The sequence below is a fragment of the Sipha flava genome, unplaced genomic scaffold (genome assembly GCF_003268045.1).
Source record: "Sipha flava isolate LNK unplaced genomic scaffold, YSA_version1 51_pilon_pilon, whole genome shotgun sequence".
In the NCBI taxonomy this organism is placed as follows: domain Eukaryota; kingdom Metazoa; phylum Arthropoda; class Insecta; order Hemiptera; family Aphididae; genus Sipha; species Sipha flava.
Genome location: NW_020273468.1, coordinates 463,592 through 487,707, shown reverse-complemented (window position 1 = coordinate 487,707; position 24,116 = coordinate 463,592). Strand labels below are relative to the sequence as shown.

The 24,116-nt window shown below is 37.8% G+C and overlaps 2 protein-coding genes across 7 annotated transcripts in view; one reads left to right on the top strand and one right to left on the bottom strand.

Moving 5' to 3' along the window:
* Window positions 1-267: 267 nt before the first annotated feature.
* The window catches only part of LOC112690753, a 38,916-nt gene continuing 15,067 nt past the window's right edge, over window positions 268-24,116 (bottom strand). Inside the window, exons 2-3 of the mRNA XM_025564832.1 lie at window positions 2,508-2,675; window positions 268-1,874 (exon numbers count right to left, since the gene is read on the bottom strand). Of these exons, the coding sequence (XP_025420617.1) occupies window positions 1,244-1,744 (501 nt within the window). The 5' untranslated portion in view covers window positions 1,745-1,874; window positions 2,508-2,675 and the 3' untranslated portion in view covers window positions 268-1,243. The remainder of the gene's footprint in view (window positions 1,875-2,507; window positions 2,676-24,116) is intronic.
* LOC112690752 lies at window positions 7,526-12,188 on the top strand. 6 transcript variants are annotated; one of them, XM_025564830.1, is made up of 5 exons: window positions 7,526-7,786; window positions 7,942-8,105; window positions 11,113-11,199; window positions 11,363-11,508; window positions 11,884-12,188. In XM_025564830.1, exons 3-5 carry the CDS (start codon window positions 11,135-11,137, stop codon window positions 12,105-12,107), a joined length of 435 nt encoding a protein of 144 aa, XP_025420615.1. In that variant the 5' UTR covers window positions 7,526-7,786; window positions 7,942-8,105; window positions 11,113-11,134; the 3' UTR covers window positions 12,108-12,188. The 6 variants fall into 6 exon arrangements, with proteins under 6 accessions (XP_025420615.1, XP_025420616.1, XP_025420612.1 ...); XM_025564831.1 differs by having other exon boundaries at window positions 7,526-8,105; XM_025564827.1 differs by lacking the exons at window positions 7,526-7,786; window positions 7,942-8,105 and adding an exon at window positions 8,912-9,627.

Sequence of the window (24,116 nt, the reverse complement as noted above, 5' to 3'; positions counted from 1 at the left end):
CACTATACCTATGTCTTAAAACGATTGTATAACTTACAAAATAAGAGAGATATTCGAGGGAATATAACCCGTTATATATATATAAAATATATAATTTCGGATAATACCACACTACGTCCCCCGTTTAACAAGTCTTAATCGTCATCGACTGCCAGACACAATTTAATATGTCCCGATCGATTGGAACGATTAAAATATTTTTCTGATCAAAAATTGATGCAATAAAATCATTTTCTAAATATAATATTAAAAAAAAAAAAAAGTGAATATTTTAATTTTTTTTATTTTACAATTAAATATACACATTTTGTATTACACAATCTGTACAACGTAACACAATTGGTATATGTGATATTATTGTGTAATAATAATAATAATAATAATTAGTTCCCAGCCGATTGCCATCAATGGGTGATTTCTTAATACAAAAATTCATTACTTGTTACATAGTAATTTAAACATAAAAAATAAATGTTAAAACAACGTTCCGGATGCTATCCGGAGTGGAAATACAGCGGCCACGACAAACGCCATCGAATCATTAAGGTAGCTTCACACTACGCATGTTTCGCGTTTCGTGTTTTCACGTTTTCGTTTAATTTCGTGAACAGTGCGTATAGCTTTTTCACGAAAAACTTCTTCGTGGAAACTGTTTCGCGAACGAGGCGGTAAATTGACGAAATCAAAGGACACGAAACAATAATTTCGTATTGTTTCGTGTCGTTTCGTATGGTTATGGTATAGGTTTCGTGTTGTTTCGCGTTCCGTATGTTTTCGTAAACAAGAAGTGTTCGTATCACTAGGTTATAAATTAAATTGGATATAAAATATAGGTAAATGAATGTAATCGATTATCATCGTGTGGAATCACGTGATTTCGTTTAATTCCAATTTTAAAAACCCAGTTCTTCAATTAGTTGTCCGAGTGGCGTCCGAGCGGAACGATGAACTAGTGCTAACATTTATTGAGGAATTCAAAAAGTATCGGTGTTTGTGGGATCCGAAAGATACAACCCGCGAGACACAAACTGAACGTACTGAACAACAGTAAACCGAGTAACGAACGATACACTGCGAAACGGAAATCGAGAGACGCGAAACGCGCATAGAGTATGTGTACCTTTTCTACGAAACACTACGAAACGAGAAACGCCAAACATGCCTAGCGTAGAGCTATTTGTATACGAGTATTGCTCGACCGTGAAAAGTTTTGTGGCTTCCGGCATCAATGTCCACGTCTCGATCATCGGTCATTGTCGTCGTCGTCGTCTTTGTTGACCGTACAAGATTTGCATGTGCACGGGAAATGTTCGGTCGTTCCGCTGCGTTTCCCGGTACGGTTTCTCGGCCCCGGAGCGGCGGTGCCCCTTTGCTCGGTCGCGGACGAATCGACGGTCTTCCAACTCGGCGTGGTCCCTGCGGACGACAGCTCTTTGCGCGTCGTCGACTCACGGTCTCGCGGGTCCGTCGTCGACTTTTCGTCGATCCTCTGTTTACGTTCGCACTCCTCGCAAGAACACCGGTCCGACTTTTCACTCGTCCCGCCTCCGTTCGGTGTCGACTTGTTTGAACATCGGCCGGGCCGGTCCGTCGGGTGCTTCGGAGGCGACGACCGACTTTCCTCACCGGGACACGGATCATCCGGTCGGCTAGTCGTAGTCCGACCCGATGCAGTCCGTTCCGTTGTCGTCCGACTAGTCGTAATCCATCTTTTCATCTTCCGTCTCGCTGTCACGGTCGTCATATTTTTCGATCTCGTAGTCAGCACTCGCTCCGAGGACCGATTCGACTTATCCGTCGGACGGGTCTGCGACGACTGGGTCTCGCGCAAACGTTGATCCGACTTGCGGATTGCGGTCGTCGCTCTTTTCCGTCTGAAATAACGAATTGAATTACAAACATAAATCCGCACAATCATTTTTCGACATGCAAAATAAAATATTCATATATATATATATACTATATAATATACTATATTCATTCTGTGAATAGGATCACTATACCTAGCGGCTTTGGTTTCGTCAATACATATTAAAAAATGAAGTCGCTTTTTTTTTGATAAACTCCAAAACGACTGAATGGATTTCGATGTGGTTTACACACACACACACACACACACACACACATAGTTTATATATATTGCACGTTAATATATAAGTTTTGAGTGAACAAATGCCGAAACGTATAATCAAATACCCTCTAACACTTAAGAATATAGATAAATATATATATATATATATAGATAATTTAATATAATTTAATATAAATTCTGAAAAATGCCCTATAAATGGAAAAAAAGTTAAATTTGTCATAAAATGCAACAAAAAAAGGAAAAAAAAACTACATTCATTTAATCAGTATCCCTTGGCATATTTTAACACATTTTTTTCTTACGTACCAGTGTGTTGAAACATCAGAAAAAAAGATGTATTTGCATAAAAAAAATTAGCCATAATTAGTATATATTGCTCCGCGTATTAAAAATAAACGAATAAACATATCGTTACTGGATTGTGGTCGATTGTGGTCGTTCTTTTTCCGTCGCTTTTGACTTCGTAGAACACAATTCTTCGGTCGGCCCACATCTTTTACACGTGACGAACGTATCGTCCGGTATTTTAATAATTTCATACTCGGGATTCTTTTCGCCTTTTCCCACTTGGCTACCGATATATCTGCAAACATTATTAGAACAGAATTAGAATCGCAATCGATGTCATTTATTTTTATTGTTTTTATTATATTTCTCGTTAACGATACATTAAGATCTAAACATATTGAATGATATAATCGAATTTTATTCTTCAAGAATACTTTTTGCGTAGATAACCAATTGCCATTCGCCTGCTTTCACCTTCATCGGTCCGCGTCGTCTCTTCCATCCTTTTAACTTCATCCTTATTTCTAACATAACCGATTGGATAGCAGCTACTGGGTTCAAACGCGTGATCGAAAACTAATACAAAAGTGAAAACTCGAACAAGCATGTTTATCATTATTGTTGCACGATCAAGGAATACGATAAATTAATCGTCAACTAATAAGGATATAAAACAAATCTGAAAATTAAATATATTATACCGTGCGATTTACTTTACGCGAAAAAATAAGTGTAAGAAATCGAATTGCTAAAATCATTTATAACCAAATTCAAACTGCATAATATCAGAAAAGACATAGTTTAAAAAAAACCCAATTCGCTCAATTCACGCCCATTGTTATATTGTTAGAAGGTAACGAGTAGCAACCGTGGTATCGGCCAGTTACACGTGATACGAACATCTCTATTGTATGACGTAAATATTATAAATAAAAGCGTTAGTAAATTCGCTGACCACGTGATGAAAAATATTCCAAACCCAACTATAAATAATATTTTCTCGATCAACATTAAAATCTCTATATTTGAAAAAATTCTAGTACTCGAATATACTTTGACATGCTCTTCGACATAGAAGTAGCCCTCAAAGAAGAGCACACCATGAAGATTATCAACTTTCTAACCAACACAATATTATAAAAAAATGTCAACTTTTATTTGTAAAATCTTATATATAATAAAATGTAAAACCTTATAAAATGCTAATAACCTTTATAATTGAAAAATTGAAAAAAGGCTTAAAATAGTTAAAACGGAATAATAAATACATTAGTGATGAGCAACGATATAATTTTGTGTATCTATATCGTTTCGATTTTTCAAATATCGCAATGCCGCAAGGTGTACAATACCGATCGTATTATAGTGTCGTATCGAAAATCCCATTTTAAATGTTACCCGCGTAGTAATTATTAGTTATTACATATTAATAATTATTAATTCAAAAAATTGTTATACCTAGCTAATTGAAGATAAGAAAAAAAAACTAATAACACTCTGACAAATAAATAAATATGATAATATAGATTTTATAAAAAGTTCAAACTATTTTTAAATAATTCAGGTGTTTAATCTTCAAACCCGATAACTGCATTCTGGCAAATAAATCCGTGACCGGCTAATCGTTTTCAATCAAAAATGAAAAAGTTTGTCGATTTCTCACCAGAGTATGGTCAAGATGTCCAAATCGATTTATAACACGAGCATAAACGGAGAAGATTGCTGACTCGATCCGGAGTGGTCTACTTCTTCTTTTCTTCGAACTTATTATATCGCCAGCTTTGCTAAACGGACGTTCGCACGTAGACAAGTAGCAACTGCCGACACTGATACTTCCGGGTACAAGTTCGAATTACTTTTTCACCGTCCGAGCGGACCTTTGTCCGGATGACGTTTTGCGCGACCCGATTTATCGTATCTACTACGGTCTATAGATAAAACGTAAATTTCGATATCGCCGAACGCGGTACAACATAAAACAATATCGATTCGGAAAATCTGTCACGATACCTTTGTCAGTGAATACATGGCATATACTGCAGACTCGACATCCAAAAACTTTTCACCGGTCGTCAGCATCGTTTTTCCATGTCGACAGTACACCAGTACACTCGCATTACACGGTCAATAACATACTGTCGGTGTCCAAAATATTGTCAGTGGCATTGATCGCGCGAGGGCCGCCGAAAACAATATCGATTCGGAAAATCTGTCGCGGGACATACGTCGTAGTGTACACGGTCAACGGACCCGTTCGATTCGTCCTTGTGCGGCCGTTGAAATCGCCTGCAAACGCGTTTTTCGCACACGTGTACGGTCAGTACGGCTGTACCGTGTTATCGGTGCGCAAACATTGTTGCGTACGCAACAATTTGTGAACCAGGTCTGGCCGTGGGCAGGCACAGAGCGTTTTACGATCGCAATCACTTATTATTACGATTACGATCGGCGTGCGCGAGAACAATAGGCGCCTGTACATCGGCCGTGCGCCGTTCGAAATCCCATTTCAACGACCACCGCCTCGGCAAATGACTTCGTGACAATGCACTTCAATGACTTCTCACCGGAGCCACTATGGAAATAACGCGCGGCACCGTGCCAAGGGTGGTGGTGCTCTCGGGCGAACGCGTTTCTCCGTCTGAAGTGTTTGCTCAACGATCACGGTTCCCCCCGCCCCGTTCCCGACGTTCAATCGTATTTCGTTTTCGGGTCAACGGCGCGCGTACAGCTCCTGCTCGTGTGTACGCTCACGCGTTCGTACGTTTGCTGCGGTCGTCCGTTTGCTTCGTAGGACCGCGAGCACGTAGCGAATGCCAACAAAATAAATCGTACGGATAAGTCTTACGAGATTTATCGGCAACACTCGGACCCGACACCGTTACGAAACGAAAACTTGTTCATTGACTATCGACAGCCCGTTGTCCGTGTTCACGTTTTGTGTCGTCACAAGCTACACGAAACGATCGCTAAAAATATATGTTCACTATTCGAATACGAAGCGTAGGGCTGTTCGAAACCGTTGTGAAACTTACACTTTTATCAAGTACAATCATGATTGTCGGCTCCGAATTACGGAGGAGACATATTTACATTTTTTATACTCGAATAAAAATGAAGCAATAATTATTCGATGGCTGTCATTTAATCGAAAATTGAACGTGCAACATTAACCGTAATGATTACCATAGGTCATATGTTTTCCCCGAGTTCATGAAATGTAATTACTGAACTTCGAGTGCATAAACGTTCGCATTAATAATTATAATTAATAAATAACACCAATTATTCAAATGCCGCGTGTATTACAAACATCTGCTCGCAAACATTTCTCGATTTTCTTGATTCGGTATTCGTTTTACTCGTCGTTCTAACGTGTGGTGTAATAACATTAATTATGATTGCGAAAATTCACACGAAACGAGAGGAACAATATTATTACACGACGTTAACGTTGTATTTTAAACATTTTACTACGTATACACTATAATACCAAAGATAATACTAAATTATGCATACCTGTTAATTTTCAAATGAATTATATTATATTCAATCACCGTCGATTTTACTGTATAGCAATACCGTACTGATAATAACTGTATTTCAGCATTTTTGTTACAGTCTTAAATACATTTCTATTTGATATGAGCGTGGAACATTTGCGCTTGATGCATCAATAAACAAATAGCCTTTGTAAGAGGAAAACAAAATTAATGAATACGCTTAAACATATCTGGCCACGACGATAACCCGAAATGGTTTTTCAACAAGACACCTAACAAAAAAAAAAAAAAAAAAACAACGGCCCTATATATAACGGATTATGTGAAAATACGTTTCATTTGTAGTCCGCGCTTGATGATATTAGCTGTTCGATATCTTATTCGATTTTTTGCGTAAAAGTTATCGTACGGTGAAATACGTTTCGTATATAATTTCGTTTGATTCATACGAAGTTGATATTATCCGTTCGATCAACTGTACCAGGGGTGGACAACTGGCGGCCCGCATCCAGCCCGCAAGCCTTTTTTATCTGACCCGTGCTATATTTTTAAAATACGTCATACAATTTTAAAGTTCAACGTCTATATTCTAGCTCAACGATTCTCAACCGGAGAGTCGCAACCCCCTTGGGGTAGCCCACAATTTTTTTAGGGTCGCATCATGTGAAAAAAAAATTATTTCAAATCAACAACAGCAAAAATGTCATTCAATTTAATTTTAAAAATATTAAAATTTATATAGTTTTTTTTTTTTTATTAACGCCAATCGGCTTTTATAATACGAGTATACCTATTTTTGTAAAATGTATACAAAAATAAATACAATAATAACAGTTTGTAAAACTTCTCAGTGCTTATACATTATACAAAAGTATCGTTAGACATCTTGGTGACATCTTAGGGGTTCGTGAACTCAAAAAGGTTGAGAACCAACCGCTGCTCTAGCTTATAGATATAATTATTATCTAGTATTAAACATTGTTAAATGTTTAAATGTCATAGGTACGTACACGTATAGCTTTTAAACATAACTGTTTGTACCCATAGACCTTATACTAAAAGACGGAGCATGGGTATAGATCCAGCGGTCAGACGTGAGTGCGCTGTTCTACTATTACTCAATTACTACGCACATGCGCATTAGAATTTCAGGTTCAACGATTGTTTGTTGCGTTTTCAAAATTATTGTATGATAAAGGATACATATACAAATAATGTCATTATATCATTATATTATACATTTATAATTAGGTAGAAACACAATAATTTTTATTATAGAGTTATATTTTTGGAGACTATGTTTATGGGATTATTTATTAGGCAAATTGATTTTTAAATGTTATAATAAAAATATACTGTACAAATATGAGAATAAACATGCTTTATGTCGTCAGAAATGACAACACTGATATGAGAATACTCGTGATCGCACCACTCAACCCCGCCAACCAGTGACGCTCCGTCTATTATATAATGTCTATGTTCGTACCGAACTATTTAACTATATCAGTCTCTTTGTATCATTCGTATTGTGCTGTCATGTGCATTAAATTTATAATTTCGGAACATAAAAATGATAATTAATATTCATATTTTGAATGAACATTTTTTTTTCTATGCTTTGGCCAGCTGGATTTTAATTTTCTAAAAATTGGCCCTCTAGTAACTTTATGTTGCCCATCCCTGAACTATACTATATTATATATTGTTAATCGTCGTATCGCGTACCGTTAAATATGTCGCTAAAAGTATTCACTTTTTTGTTGATTTCCCTCCACGCATTCGGATCATATAACTGCGCTCCGATCGGCTGTATCGGAAAAATAGAAGAAGCCAGAAGGGTCGCGGAGGACACGCACTGAGATAACGAGCGGATGACTGTGGTCAGCGGTCGTCTACTTGACAGGTAACAAAAGTGTTCCCCGATAGAATCGGTTTGTTTTCCTATCCATTGGTGCGGACACTGTTAAACGATTACGATTATTTCCGTCGAAGTGAAACATACAAACGATAAAAAGGGATATATGATTGTATATTTCGTGCGTGTTGATTTGCCTACAGCTCAAAAGAGGAGAGCGAACATGGCGAACCGGAGAACGTAATCGTTCGGATACCGGACGACGCGTTGGTAACCAGTAGAAGCGTCGTGCTAGCAGAAAAACCGGGTGATTCGGTTCACACGAGTACATTTCAAGGAAATTTGAAGGATAACAACATACTGTCCGGTAAGGGTACCAATGTTATTAACGCGTATGCATACTTGTGTGCCCCGTACGAACGATTGAATTCAACAAATTTTCCGAGTGAAATAACAATTTACCGTTCGCGTACGATCAACATAATATTAAGACGAAAAAAAATCGTATTACTCATGTATATTTTTATTACCGTGACATGTGCAACCTAAGCCGACCGCCGCGAGGATGCCACGGTTGTGCTTCGTCGTAACGGACGTGAAATCGAGATGGTAAAACGCCCCTCGAGAAGTCCACACGGTCGCGGACCGATAGGAAGCTGCCGTGGCACTTTAGAGCAACTGGTGGACATCATGGAGTATGTTTAGACATCAGGGGAGGGAACCTGCCACGGGCCATTGAAATTCGATAAAAATATTTTTATAATTGAATGATTAAACTACAATTTAGTAGATATTAAATAAAAATAATCATTACGATTTTTAAATATCTTACGAAAACACCTAGTTTATATAGTCCTGATAAAATAAGTTTTAAAATAAAAATAAAATTTATCGATTCAATTACATAGCTATTTATACGTTTTAAAAACAGCTTTAGTAACAAGGTTTTAAATTTCGTTTGAAAAAAAAATAATGCCCTACTCTCATATTGAATTTTTTTTAAAACCAATCACGAACGAAATTTAGTTTTTACGTAGAGCGTGAATATTGTTTTCCCTGGGACCCTAATCTTTCGCGGAAGGCGATAGATAACTAAGACGGAGCATTAAATACGTTGTTTACATTTTTATTACACGACGTTAACGTTGTATTTCAAACATTTTACTACGTATACACTATAATATAGAATATAATACTAAATTTTATGCGTACCTGTTAATTTTCAAATTAATTATTATATTCAATCATCGCCGATTTTACTGTATAACAATACCGTACTGATAATAACTGTATTTCAGCATTTTATTACAGTTTTAAATACATTTCTGATCATTGTTTGATATGAACGTGGAACATTTGCGCTTGATGCAACAATAAACAAATAACATTTGTAAGAGGAAAACAAAATTAATGAAAACGCTTAAACGTATCTGGCCACGACGATAACCCGAAATGGTTTTTCAACAAGTTACCTAACAACAACAAAAACAACGGCCCTTTAAATAACGGATTATGTGAAAATACGTTTCATTTGCAGTCCGCGCTTGATGATATTAGCTGTTCGATTTCTTACTCGTTTTTTTACGTAAAAGTTACCGTACGGTGAAATACGTTTCGTATATAATTTTGTTTGATTCATACGAAGTTGATATCATCCGTTCGACCAACCATACTACATATATTGTACATTGTTAATCGTCGTACCGCGTACCGTTAAATATGTCGCTAAAAGTATTCACTTTTTTGTTGATTTCCCTCCACGCATTCGGATCATATAGCTGCGCTCCGATCGGCTATATCGGAAAGATAGAAGAAGCCAGAAGGGTCGCGGAGGACACGCACGGAGATAACGAGCGGATGTCTGTGGTCAGCGGTCGTCTACTTGACAGGTAACTAAAGTGTTCCCCGATAGAATCGGTTTGTTTTCGTATCCATTGGTGCGGGCACTGTTGAGCGATTACGATTATTTCCGTCGAAGTGAAACATACAAACGATAAAAAGGATGTACGACTGTATATTTCGTGCGTGTTGATTTGTCGACAGCTCAAAAGAGGAGAGCGTACATGGCGAACCGGAGAACGAAATCGTTCGGATACCGGACGACGCGTTCGTAACCAGTAGAGGCGTCGTGCTAGCAGAAAAACCGGGTGATTCGGTTCACACGAGTACATTTCAAGGAAATTTGAAAGATAACAACATACTGTCCGGTAAGGGTACCAATGTTATTAACGCGTATGCATACTTGTGTGCCCCGCGCGAACGATTGAATTCAACAAATTTTCCGAGTGAAGAAATAACAATTTACCGTTCGCGTACGATCAACATAATATTAAGACGAAAAATATTGTAATACTCATGTATATTTTTATTACCGTGACATGTGCGACCGAAGCCGACCGTCGCGGGGACACCACGGTTGTACTTCGTCGTAACGGACGTGAAAACGGGATGGCGAAAAGTCTCCGAGAAGTCGTCCACACGGTCGCGGACCGTCAGGAAGTAGATGTTCACCACGTATCGATGTGTCTATGTGGCTGTCAGAACCGAAATCTTGTAGATGCGAAAAACGGAAGAAAATCCGTACACGACGAACGTGACAAGGCCGAACCTGATGCGTTACGGCAACGAGCCCAAATGTAATATCGTACAAAAAGTCATAAATAAACTAATACATGTTTATATGAAAAACAATTAGATTCCACTAATGCACTGTTCCACTAATAACAGTGGTTCTGTTATATTTTTTTGATTTTATTTCAAATTTTTATTACTGTAAAACGCAGTTATTTTTTTCTCACAGCTTTACGGTCATTAAGTCCTATGTCTGCAAAACAAACTTTTTTCAATCTATCTCTATTCACAGTTAATTCATTAATATTGTCTACTTCCAGTCGTCTTAGTTCCTTCTAACTCTTTTCAATCCATCTCTGATTTGGTTTTTCTTCCTTCCCTGCAAGGTCCAGCTTAGTAAGTAATGTGTTATTGATTTAGTCCTTTGTACACGACCGATCCAAACCAGCCATTCGTATCGAATTCATGCTATTATATTTGGCTTTCCGAATAATTCTCGAAGTTCCCTATTAGACCTGATTTCGTATGATTAGTTTTCGTCCCTTTTTTCAACCCGTAGATTGTCCCGAGGAACTTTCTCTCCGTGTCGTATGATAAAAATAACGGTTTATTTGTAAATCGAGTGGGGATATCCACACAATTGACATGAGCTGTTCGATCTCCTTTTGTATTATATCTTATTCAACTGTATTACATACCCTTCGATATGTTGATTATCGTTTACATTTTTTTTTTTTTTTCATTACTACTATTCACGCATTTGGATCATGCGGCTGCGTTCCAATCTGTTACATTGGAAATAGCGATGAAGCCAGAAGAAATGTAATGGAAATGGAGACCGATTCCGGTGATAAAAAGAAGATTGTAGTCGGTCAGCCACTAAACGAAAGGTAACAAAAAGGATTCTCAAAGAATCAGATTTAATTCGTACTCGTACGTTTACCGTCGGTACGGTAAAACGATCGGGTGGTGATTTTCGTCGACGAAAAATATACCTTATAGAAATGTTAAAAAAGGACGACATCAACTATACGGCGTTATCCATACTTGCAGATTTGCCATCAGCCAAAACGGAAAATCCGAAACCATTGGTCTTGCGTTGGATGTTACTTTGGTACCAGTCGTTATGTTCATGTCTGGTAAAGGTGTTGGGTTAACTAAGAAAGAACATGATTCAAATACTGCAAGTCCGACTGAAGGTCAGTAAAAAAAAATATATATATACAGTCGGATAAGGATATAGATAGGATAGAATATTAAATAATACATTTTCGGAGGGAAATCAATTCACCTTTCGGGTTTGAAAACATAATAAAATATAAAAAGTAATTCCAATAATATGTTGTATAACTTATAACAACACCTTTATGGGAGACGAGCAGTATAAGGCGGTTGTGTCTGAGCGCACGACAGCCAGTTCGGTGGTTTCGCTCTCTAGGCGAGGGCTGTCCGTATCGGGAGAATAATCTGCCACAGCTTCCTTATACTTGCCGTCTAGGTTTACATTGTTACCAAAAACAATTAAGTTATTAATATCTTTCTTAACGTTAAAAAAAAAATTAATAAATAAACAGCACCTGAATACCTACTCCAAAGGGATATAAATTTGAGACTTACCCAACGTCCGATTGAAGCTGATCGTCACCATTTTACCAGGGTCGTTTTTGAAAGACGACTTCAAAACGGGATCATAAAACAATACCGAGAAATTCTCACGGCCGAGGAGCTCCGAGGAGATGCTGTCACTCGATCACTGAGTGGTCAATGCAACTGTAATTTATGCCAAAATGACTTTTGATATGGAAAACGGTTTATTTTAAACACGTTCCACATTATTTATTTATTCTTGTTTAAATTGTAATTGTTTCATTTCAAGAAATAGAAGGTATTATGAATAGTTAAAAAAAAATAATTATAAATATATTTAATATATATTATATCAGTCTTTTAAATTATTTTATTCCAACTCATAGTAAGAATTTGTAAAATATTTTGTGAAAATGTTGTTAATTATTGTTAAAATTTGATTTTAATTAGGAATCAAAGTTAATACTGGCTACTGTACTAGCTACAATTTTTTTTATAAACATTAATTATATTTAATACTTATTAGACAAGATAGATTATATACTCATTGTAAATTGTAATATGTTAATAAACAAACAAAAATAATATTTATTATCAGGTAATAGCTATGCGTCTTTAATCAATATTTATACGAGATTACCAGTTAGACACGCTTGTCTTGATCATATTTTCATTAAATATAATGAGCACTTAATACGTTTAATTAATTTAGGTGTTCTTCAGACAGATATAACTGATCATTTTCCAACTTGTGTTTCCATTCTGGTTAATTATTTTAATAAATATAAAGAAAATAATATTTTTAATATATTTAATAAAGAAAAAATGTAAAGATCTTAAATCAAGAAACATGAACTAATGTGTATAGTAATAATAATGCGAATGAGTTTTATTTTGAATTGCATAAAATCATTTCTAACGCACTTTATTGTTCAACGATTTTTAAGTTAGTGAATTCTAAAAATAAGCATCTGAAAGAGTGAATGATAATGGGCTTACTGAAATCTACTGCACAATAGCCCTTTCGTTTAAATGTAAAAAAACCCAAACAACCAAGCAGCTTATTACAAAGACTATAATAATAATTACACTAATATTATAAGACTATCAAAAAGAAGATTTTACAAAAACAAATTTAAAGAAGTTTCTAATAATCTGAAATTAACCTGGCAACTTATAAATGTGGTTATTTGCTCTAAAATAGGTTTTAACAGGAATGATAAAATGAGTTGTATAATAAATAATGACAAGTCAATTGATGTAAATGAAGATCCGGAAGGAGTGTCGAATATTTTTAATGAATTTATTTTTAATATTGGAAAAAGTTTATCAATGAATTTCAGTAATTTATCAAAAAATAATTGTAAAAGTTAATAATACTATCTCTTCTGATGATTTATTTTCTAAGAAAATTGAAAATTCGGAAGTTGTCGAAATTGTCAGAAATTGTAAAGATGACACGGCGGCAGGTTTTGATAAAGTAACCATCAAATTAATTAAATATATTATTGAACTTATAGTTACTCCGGTTGTTTTCATTTTTAATTTGAGTATACAGCAAAGTGTTTTTTCCCGGAAAATTTAAAAGTAGCATTAATCAAACCTCTCCTAAAAGGTGGAAATAGTGAAATTTTAAATAATTACAGACCGATATATTTGCTAAATAATTTTTCCAAAATATTTGAGAAAATTATTAATTCAAGTCTTATTACATTTCTAGAGGATAACAAAATCTTGTCCGCAAATCAGTTTGGTTTCAGACCTGGCATGGGCACGGAAAACGCTCTGTACAAAACGCGTTTACGTCGTGACGTAATTTATTTATAATGAATTAGATAAAAGTAACAAAGTGATCGCTATTTTTCTGGATTTAGCTTAAGCTTTCGATTTGAGTTAATCATACTTTACTATTATAGATTTTACCTAGTTTCGGTATTAATAACTTGAGTCTGAATTGGTTTCCAAGATATTTACAAAATAGGAAGCAAAGAGTTGAGGTTAATGATTCTTTAAGTTAGGAATGTACTATCGACTTTGGTGTTCCGCAACGTAGCGTGTTAGGTCCAATTTTATTTTTATTATACATAAATCTGATTTGTGAACTCAAAATTGATGGATCCATAGTATCATATGCGTATGATATTTGATTATTATTTTCCGACATTTTCCACTGTCGTGGCATATGTTTTAGAGCAACTGGCGGACATCGTGGAAAATACCTGGACCTCAGGGGAGGGGACCTGCCCCGGGCAGTTAAAATTCGATAAAATCTTACGAAAACACTTATTCCTGATAAAACAAGTTTTACAATAAAAATAAAATGCATTGGTTCAATTACATAACTATATGTTTTAAAAATAGCTTTGGTGGCAAGGTGTTACATTTTGTTCGAAAAAAAATAATCCACTACATTCTTATTATTTTATTTTTTTTTTTTCAAAGACTATCACGAACGAATTGAACATGAACGAAATTTAGTTTCCACGTATGCTCGAAGATTCATCGAATATAATATAAACCGATCGTAAATCGTGACTGTTGTTTTCCCAGAGCCCCTAATCCTCCGCGGAAGGCAAAAGACATAGATAAAGAATATATCCTTTTCGTCTCGTAATCGTTTTTCTCCGGAGCCCGTTCGCGATCTTCATCCCAGTGGTCCATAGAAACGGGATACGAACGGTAAGGAAAGAGGAACACCATCATCGTCGCGTACCGGTGCCCCCCCCCTTACCACCACCGGGCACAACGTAATAATGGTCGTGGTGCACGCTCGCTCGGTCGTCGCAGGACAATTATTATTGTTGTTACGGTCACAGGACCCGCGTCAACGTCCGACGGCGTGTCAATCGTACGGCCGGCGGAGGAAATCGGAAGACGACGGCGGCGGCGAAGGAGCAAAGTGGTTGTGGCGTGCGTGTGTGGGCGGCGCGCGTTGCCGGGGCCACTTCCTACGGCGGCCCGCGGTACAAAATGGACACGGTGCGCAGTGCGGCCACATGGCCGGTGCCGACGGCGTGACGGTACGCGTCCCGTTGATTTATGCACAGGAACATCAAACTCCGTGTTCAGGTTCCTTAGGACGTGTGTTTATACGTCATGAAAATAAAACATGAATAATAGGAACATTTCATACGCGAGGGTTAATAAATCGATGTTTCGGACCACTGTGCCGATTTCGGGTAGATATTAATTCGACCGTTGAATTGGCTCCCGAAAATGTATATTCGAATTGGCTCCCAAAACTGTTAAATATTATTATTCAACATAGGGGTTCTCATAATATTGTACGCGTTTAATTTTTCGACACCGACCGATTACAGTCCCGGTCCGATATAATATTTTTATTATATATTACAACGACACTCTATAATTTCTGGCGAACATTTTTCGAGTCGAGTGGCAAATTTTTCCGATCAAAGTTTTTGAAATCGTTTACGTGCTCAATGGAAATCATATACTCCGAGGACAAAAACAAAACAACATATTTAATACATATGTTTGTATTCGGTACGTACGTATAATCTTTTGCAGTTGTATGAATTATGTTTTTATTAAATATCCTTAAACTTGGTGTTTCATGTATAATTATTTTACGCCGTCTCTTAGCGGATGAAGTTTCGATGTCAGGCGTGATGAACTTGGTCATTTTCGGTGAAACACAAGCGACAACAATCGTTTCTCATCGGTCGAAGCGCGTTTCTGTGCACCGGTTTAATTGGATTTCGTCGCGGAGAACGCGTTGTGCTCAAGCACTAGTTGACGGGGGGGGAAAAAAAAAAAAATCGAAATTATTCGATCAGCACTGTAACATCGCGTTGCTCGCTGTGTTCCTTTGGGTTGCCCACGACCGTTAAAATTTTATTGGAAAGCGCGAATCTTTTTTTTTTTTTGAAAAACGTCGACCCTTTCGCGTGCCATCGGAATCCGGCGCGTGCGCCGTGGGTTCGCCACCGCTGTGTCACGTCGTGCGTGTGGTTCGCGGCAGCGCGGTTGGCCGGTGCATTCGAACGATGCACGCGAACGGTAATTCTGCGCGCATTGATTGTATCGTTGACCCGGCGGAACGGTGGCCGACGTCTTGCGTTACGGAAACGGCGGACGGGAAAAAAAAAAAAAAAAAAAAAAAAGAAAAAACAGCAGCCCGTGTTGACTGAAAACAACGACGACGGCGTTCGTCGAACAGTGAACCGTATTTTATTACGTATCGTCTAATCGAAGAGAGCGGACGAGAGAAAAAAAACGATCACCGCATACGATGCATCGCGTTTGCCGGTCGCACGAGCGTGTACGAATCATAATACAAACGGTTCGTACACGATTCCCGGGGCGATCGTGCGGAGGGCGAGCGCGCGCGTTGCACGTCGTGGCCGCGAAACGATCGGACGAACGCGGACGACGAGCGTCGGACGCGTTACGCGCGCGCATCATAGTTTTTATCGACCGCGCGGGTGTTTTATCGTTGAAAACGCGGCCGTAATCGCTACGGTTTTCGTGTTGTGAATTAGCGTGATTAAAACGAAGAGGTTAGTGCACCGCGGGCCTGAAAACACCGCGTGTCCGTACACGGTTCGGCAGTGAACACGCGCGATCGTATTGCTGTTCCTGCAACGGATTACGAATGTCACGCGTGGGGAAACGTCTTCGGCGTGCAGCGGAATCCAAACGACCGTCATGACACCGTCGTCTACCCGCGGGGTTGGGAACGCGCGTATCGTGCAAATATTATTACGACGTCCGAATCGTTTTCAATCGCCTTTTGAAAACGCGAGTAAACGAGTGCATCCCCCCCGATGGATCGTGTACAGCAGTGGCGTACGTTCAATCTTGCTCTGACGGCGGGCAGGGGGGGGAGGGTCCAGAAAAATATTCGTTGTCTTTTTTTTTTTCGTTGCGCAGATAAACAACTCATACGGATAGATATTGTTTTATATAACTTTTTTAACGGTTTAACAGTTTACTTTTACGTTACAGTAAATTAGTAGTTATTGGATTATAAAAACAGCACAATTAACAGAACTTTTACACGTAACAATTGAACTACGAATATATTACACGTCATCAATAATATCACAAATTTGAGCCTCCCCCCCCGGGGGGGGGGGGGTTAAACTTGAAAACCACCCCCGTATGTACGCCACTGGTATACAGTGCCGCAACATCCGGGTGCGTTGTTGCTTGTGCAAAACACACATCTCCCTACTGATGTGCCGTGGGTAAATACCCGACGGGTAGGTAAATATTTTGGGTATTTACCCGCTATAATATTTACCTACCAAAAGTTTGGGTAAATATATTTTTTTTTTTTTATTATCAAACATAATTATTTTTAGTAAATGGATTTCATTTTAAAATTTGAAGCGTTTTGGTTAGTTTTTAAATTCTTATATTTATTTGTTTCCCCGTTAAAAGTGTTATTGGTTTCAAAGTGAATAAAATTAACATAAATATATGTACTCTAATCATCGTTCTTGGAAAAACATGAAAAAGTCAGGAAACAATCATAAAAAAGTATTGTGATACCAACGGATTGGTTTTAGCATTACAAATAGATTTATCCAATTTATCGGGTATTTACCTGAAATTATATTTACCGGGTATTTGCCCATCACTACACAGGCCCCAGCATGTAACAGGGCCCGACGATAACGTTTGAGAGATATGTAGAAAGCGAGAAAATAAAACCGTTTTGCAATAATAATCATAAACGGAGGTTGAACGATAATGTATTGATTTTGTTTTGTACACATTACCATACATCAACTGCATCTTTATAATCGAATTTCGAACGGTTAAAGATAAATTTTTAAAAAAAAAATATGGTAGATACTTAACACATTTTGTACACGTAAAAAGTAACACTTAACCACATCACATTTTTCTTCTAATTTCAATAAAGAACAACAATTACTTGAATAATATTATAATTTTGTTTGTGCATAATGTCCAGAATTTTATGATTAAATTGAATATGCACTTAACTCATTTTTCCTAAAAATGTCACTTATCACACTTGTGCGCTGCGTCATCGATAATTACTGCGTACAGAGCGTGTTGCGACTCGTCCGTTGACGATTCGAAATCTGTTTCGTCTACGGCAGAGGTGACCAACTTTAATAGACTTGCGATCGACCTCAGAGTTTTTTCTAGGTTGTTGCGATCGATCAAAAAAATAAAAATAAAAAAAACAATTTGTTTTCAATAAACAAAAAATATATTATATGCGCATGCGTGTTACACTTCTTTTTTTACTTTTTATTTACAGTATAAATTCACAGTTTATACTATACATATTTTTATATATTTGATTACAAATTATTATTTTTATTACTATTTACTACTATAACTATACTACTACTTTTATTGTTATTACTATTATTATGTTAATTTAATCATTCAATGAAATGTTTGCGTTTGCATTTGATTTGATAATTTCATTTTTTATACTTATGGTGTATACAAAGATACACAAATTTACAAAAAAAAAATAAACATTTTATTTGTTTTCGGGAAAAAATTAAGGAATTCAAGGAAACGCAAAAAGATCGGCCACTCCTGGTCTACGGTACTTATTCAATACGGTTTTGTTATGATAGACCGCGCATTGCACAGCTGCAGTCGCGTACTCTTATCGATCGCGTATGCTTTTTATTAAAAAATAAAAAAATAAAGATACCGAAATTCACCAAAGAGTATTGACTATAAATTTGTTTTTAAAACCATGCTATAATATATATTTTATGATTTTGTTTTTTACATCCAGATGCAAATAGCATCTATGTAAATCTATGGGTGCAGGACTGTATGAACATTTTCGTGTTCGTAATTTATTAATTTATTTCGAAGTGGGTTTTTTTCTAAAAAAAATAAAATCGCAACTCGCCACGAATACGATTACATTTCTGTACAAAACTCGAGATAGTTCAAAGCTTATTTTACGGCCTGCAATATTATCGTCTCGTTGGCAACGTTTGCTGTCGATTCGGTCGGTCCGGCGATTCTCGCTGTTGAATTCGTTGGTGTTGTGCCATTGCTTGGTACAAAACATTGGTAACGGTAATCGAACCCAATAGGTTGTGGTGACAATTTCGGCTCGTTTCGCACACTCGGCAATAATTGTACGCGGCTACGGAAACAATTACCATATTTTATACGCGTACATGTACACCTGTAGATAAGTAGTTGACATTCGCGTAATAACAATAACACACGAGTGTACATTTACGCACGCGCGATATCTGATACGAAAATTTTTGTACGATCAATTACATTAATTTTGTTTTTTTTTTTCACCGCTCGAAGTACGTCGTTTCACATTGTTCGTTCGGTTTTATTATATTATTATTTATCGAGTGTCGTAGGTATGACAAAAACACTGCTACGGCGAACGGGGGAAATGGCGGACGGCGTCATTATAATATTGTCAAAGGGTTAATTATACGAGTTAATTGTCCGTGAACTTGCTCGGATAAAATAACGCGTATAGAAACTGCTGAAGCACTACTCGTCGAGGCTATGCGTTATGTTTTATCCTGACCTGCAGTCGTATCTCATTAATTCTGAGTGGGTACGTTTATTTCCGGCTGAGAACGTCGTACGAAATCACGCACTGGGGCCTAGCTCATGACGATGTTCTCCTGCCATAATTTGGGAGTATTTCAGACTGATGGCGTTTTTAATTGGCGGCTATCCGTGCATACAATAATATTCGACACCTCGTCTCGCTTGAACAATACCAAATGTAATATATTTCTCGTGAAATAGATATTGAATAAAAAATACTAGGACGAGAGAAGCGCGCACAGTACCGGGAAACATTAGAACCGCTAAACACTGTTCTGAACGCCACCAGATGATAGTATACTTTGATCATTGTGCATCTAGAGAACGAATTCGTAGTGGACTTCGGTTGTTGTTCGAAGTATTCGCTGTCGTTTGGTTTGCAAACGGGGAAAATTTCAAATTAATCGTGTGGACACGATTAGTTCAATAATAAAGTGCTATGGGATGTTTAAAAATAATTTTACAATACGTTTTAATAAATTACTGTAATTCAAAATGATTTCGTGAGCAGTATAATGAACAACAAGCGAGACTACGGTCAGGGCCAAATAGGCCATACGTCTACGTAAGAATTACATAAAATATATTACGGGTAGGTACCGACATTAATAGCATACCGCGGTGTACATCATCGGGTTATGGATCAAGACATTGCGCCAACAGTTACACGCCAACGACGGGTTAATACTGTTTTATTTATTTGGCGTGGCGTAAGAAGGGCAACGAAAAAAAAAAAATTCAACAAAGCAAGGCCAATAATTCGAAAATCCAAATAACCGAATAAAAAATGCGCATCGGTGTTTTAAAAAGTGTATAAAAAATAAATAGATCCGTTGCGAATTCGAGAAAGTGAGACGACCGACGAGAATTCCAAAGTAGAGGTCATATTTTAATACGTTGTACGGATGATTTTATTACACATTTCAGTCCTCGAACAACAGTTTTATAATGGATTATACGCTAGTAGTATATTGTCGCCGTTCGCATTGAATGTTTTAAGGCGGCGGTAATGAGCGATAAAAAATGCTAAACAATGTTTAATATACGAGACACAGCCGTTAACAGTTGGTATATTGACCTTTTATTGTCTACGCTTAACCGTATTGTACACGGTACATAATATTCATGGCGCGTATGTTCATACGTAATTTTGACATTTATCTCCCAGGTAAGGATTTCGTATTTTCCGATATCTGATTGGCAGCGAAAAATCCGTCATGTTCCTGCGTGGAACGAGACGAGTCAATTATGTTTTTGGAAATGAAGAATTCTTCGGTCGTGCATGAATATCCGAACGATGAGTACCAAATATCTGCATTATTGAATTTCTAAGCGGTACCGATAAATTCACAATTTCATAAGTTTCAGAAATGTATTTTCAAAAAAAAAAAAAAATATTAAAGTTGCTACTTTTTGCGTTAGACGATTGAACAAATATACGATACTTTATTTTGGTTGCATTAGGATACATACTTATCATAAGTTCAGAAAATAATAATTTGAAATTCATTATTATTGTATTCTTGACACGTCACCTTAAATGATTTATACTTCTTTCGATAACATTTATTAGTAATCAAGGCTTCCACAAGGGGGGGGGGGGCTGATAGACCTTGAGTAAAGGGGTCCGACTATTTTAAGGGCCCGTGGGCCCGTTGAAATTTATTTGTAATTTTTGAAATTTTAGTGGAAATACTTATTTTATATTAAATAATATTGTAAAATAATATTATATATACATAGTTATTTTGATAGTTTAAAATGCGGATTATCCAATGATTACCTAAAAATGAATGGATTGGCTTCGACAATCAATTTTGACGATATCATTAATAAGTTCGCTGAGCTCAAATCCCGCAAAATAAAATTTCAACTTAAAAAATATATATTAAATATAAATTAAAACATACTTATTTTTTCTTTTTTAATTTAAATAATATTGTAATAAAAAAAATAAAATAGACATTATTAATGTTGAAAAATGCTTATGAATCTAGAATTTGAATTAGTATAATGAAAAAACAAATATTATTCCTAAAATTGTTATATATATATATATAAATTAAATAGTAAATTGTATTTTTAGAAGTTTTATAAAGGGCCCGGACAAACATTTAGTGTAGGGGCTCTAAATTGTATGTGGGGGCCCTGCTAGTAATATTTTTTTTTTTTTACTTATGTATTTAATATTTTACATTAGGTTTTTACGTGTTATCGTTGTATATCGTTTCTACGAAAACAGTTAACCAGTAAATGTTCATCGGAAGTATTCGCAAGATTTGACGAGATCAGAAATTCATCGATGTCCGTAGGCACCGAGCGATTTTTATTCGTTGGATTGTTTAGTCCGTCAGCTACGATGAGATAATAGAACGCGGGAAATTCGGTCGACGATTATAATTTCACGCGGAAACGGGAGAACAAGAAAACAGGATCGTTCTGTTGGAAATAATATCACGTCGTACGTTCTAGCGCAAGCTACGCATCATTTCGATTCAGTATTCGAATGGCTAAAAAAACGTGCCGTGAACCCGCTTGTTCGCTTGCGCGCGGGTTAACTGTTAAATGGACGTTAGGCGACGACGGTTGTAGATTTATGCAAAACTTGCAGTACGGCCACCCGTTAATTGTTCCTGGACCGCGTTGATTCATATATATATACATATATATATATATATATATATAATTAATATGTACGCGCACGTATGTGCATGTACAGAATATGCATTTTATCGCACGTGTTGCGGACGACTGGCGGTGCGCACACGGTCCGAGCCCCGGTGCGATGGTTTAAGGTTAATATTTTGTTGTCCTGCGTTACGGAACGAAGCAACGCGCGCGCGGCGCGACCGAGAACAACACCGGTTCACCGGGACCTGGCGATCGATCGGTTTCCAACAGCGGCGACCGCGATAACAATAACGGTAACGGTAATGATAACGATAACAATAGCGGTAACGGCAATTATAATAATCCGCGCCACGACTTGTACGGTATGTTCGGGCGTGCGCACGGGGCGCGTAGCTTCCCGTTTGATCGCACGGCCGCGGTCGAAAGTTTATCCGCGACATCTTCTTCGGGTCAGCTCAGGTTGGGTCCGGTTCTCGTGCGATCGGTGTCGACCACGTCAAACCTGTGCGCGTGCTACGTACGTGTCGCGTAGTTCGATTTCCCTTCGACGACGATCACCGCACAACGTGGTGGCACGTCGACGTCCGGTGGGTAGATCGTTTACTCGAAATCCGATCGGAAAAAAACCAAAACCCTTAGCGCCGCGCGCCCACGCGGACCGACCGCTAACGCCGACGACGGATCCGCGGGGACGACGGACGATTTCGCTTTGCCGTCGTCGACAAACGGTTGGGGCGTGAGGTGCGCGTACACGTCGACTCTCGCGACGTTTTTCGCGCGAAACGCAAGAGAGAAAAAAAACATCTTGTCACCGGTCCGACGACAAAACGTGTTTCCGGTGTTCTCGACGAACAGAACACCCGAAACAAGAACACTAATGTTTCTATTCAAACATGAAATTTTTTCAAACGCAACACGTTTTTTTCACCGGACGACGGCGAACACGTTGCGGTGTTCGTTCACGGAGGAACGCGCGCGCGTTCGATCGACGACGTCCACGAGCGATCGTCAATTTTACTCGTAAACCGGTAACCCCGTGCCCGGTGCGCGTACGGTTTTCGTCGGTCGTGGGAAAAACGATATCGCGTTCGGGACAATCAAACGTTTACCGCCGTCGCGCGGGCCTAAAGGGCCTAACACTTGGAAACGTTCGTTTTCGGTACCGCGAGCAAACAACAACGGTGCGGCACTCCTCGACGCGCCATGTCCAAATCAACGTCCGCGCGCACCCAGCTGCGCGGGATGCTCTTCGGAAAAAGAGTCGGGGGATCCAGTTTCCGGCAGACTTTTCGCCGGCGAACAGTACCTAATTAGCAACGCTAACATCGCGCCCCGGGCGAAACTTCAAAATGCGCCCCTCCTATGTGTTTCTAATTTAAAAATATTACGCCTATAGGATATTGTTTTCAACTGTTGCTTTGATTGGTATGAAGGATGGATAACGGTCTTTTTTTTAGCATTGAATGCAACATTTTCATCTCTGCGCTGTACCAGGAATTGCGGTCGGGGCGTGGGCATAACTTTTGTACCGGAGGGGGGAGAGATCATTCGCAAACAAATCATTATTGTTATTTTATCGAAATTTTTAATAATTTTTTTTAAATTTTTTTTATATTTTTTTATTATTTTTATTATTATTATTATTTTTTTTTTTTAATAATTGTTTTTAACGCCTTCGCACCGAGAACATTATTTCTTAACATTTAAAAAAAATACCTAGGGAAGGATCTGACCCTCACATCCCTCCCCCACTTGTATACGCCACTCTACACGGGTGTTGAGCGACGCCGTCCGGTTGCGGATTCCGCATGCGCGTTTCGAGACGTCCGCAACGTCGGACCGAAGGCGGCTCAGGTCAAGGGAAACTTTGAGAATGCGTCTCCTCTTAAAAGAAAAAAAAAAAAAAGTAAACAGCTACTTGTAAATAATAACTATTTAAAAATGTACAGAAATATGTTATGGACGTACGATCAACTGTTAACAATTTTCGTTTGTCGTTTCACGAGAAGTATTTGCGTTCGAAAGATTG

Coding starts and splice junctions, on each gene's coding strand:
- LOC112690752 (XM_025564826.1), top strand. CDS start 10,094: ATGTATATTTTTATTACCGTGACATGTGCGACCGAAGCCGACCGTCGC. Junction 11,200..11,362: donor GGTCAGCCACTAAACGAAAG/GTAACAAAAAGG, acceptor CCATACTTGCAG/ATTTGCCATCAGCCAAAACG. Junction 11,509..11,883: donor TACTGCAAGTCCGACTGAAG/GTCAGTAAAAAA, acceptor ATAAATAAACAG/CACCTGAATACCTACTCCAA.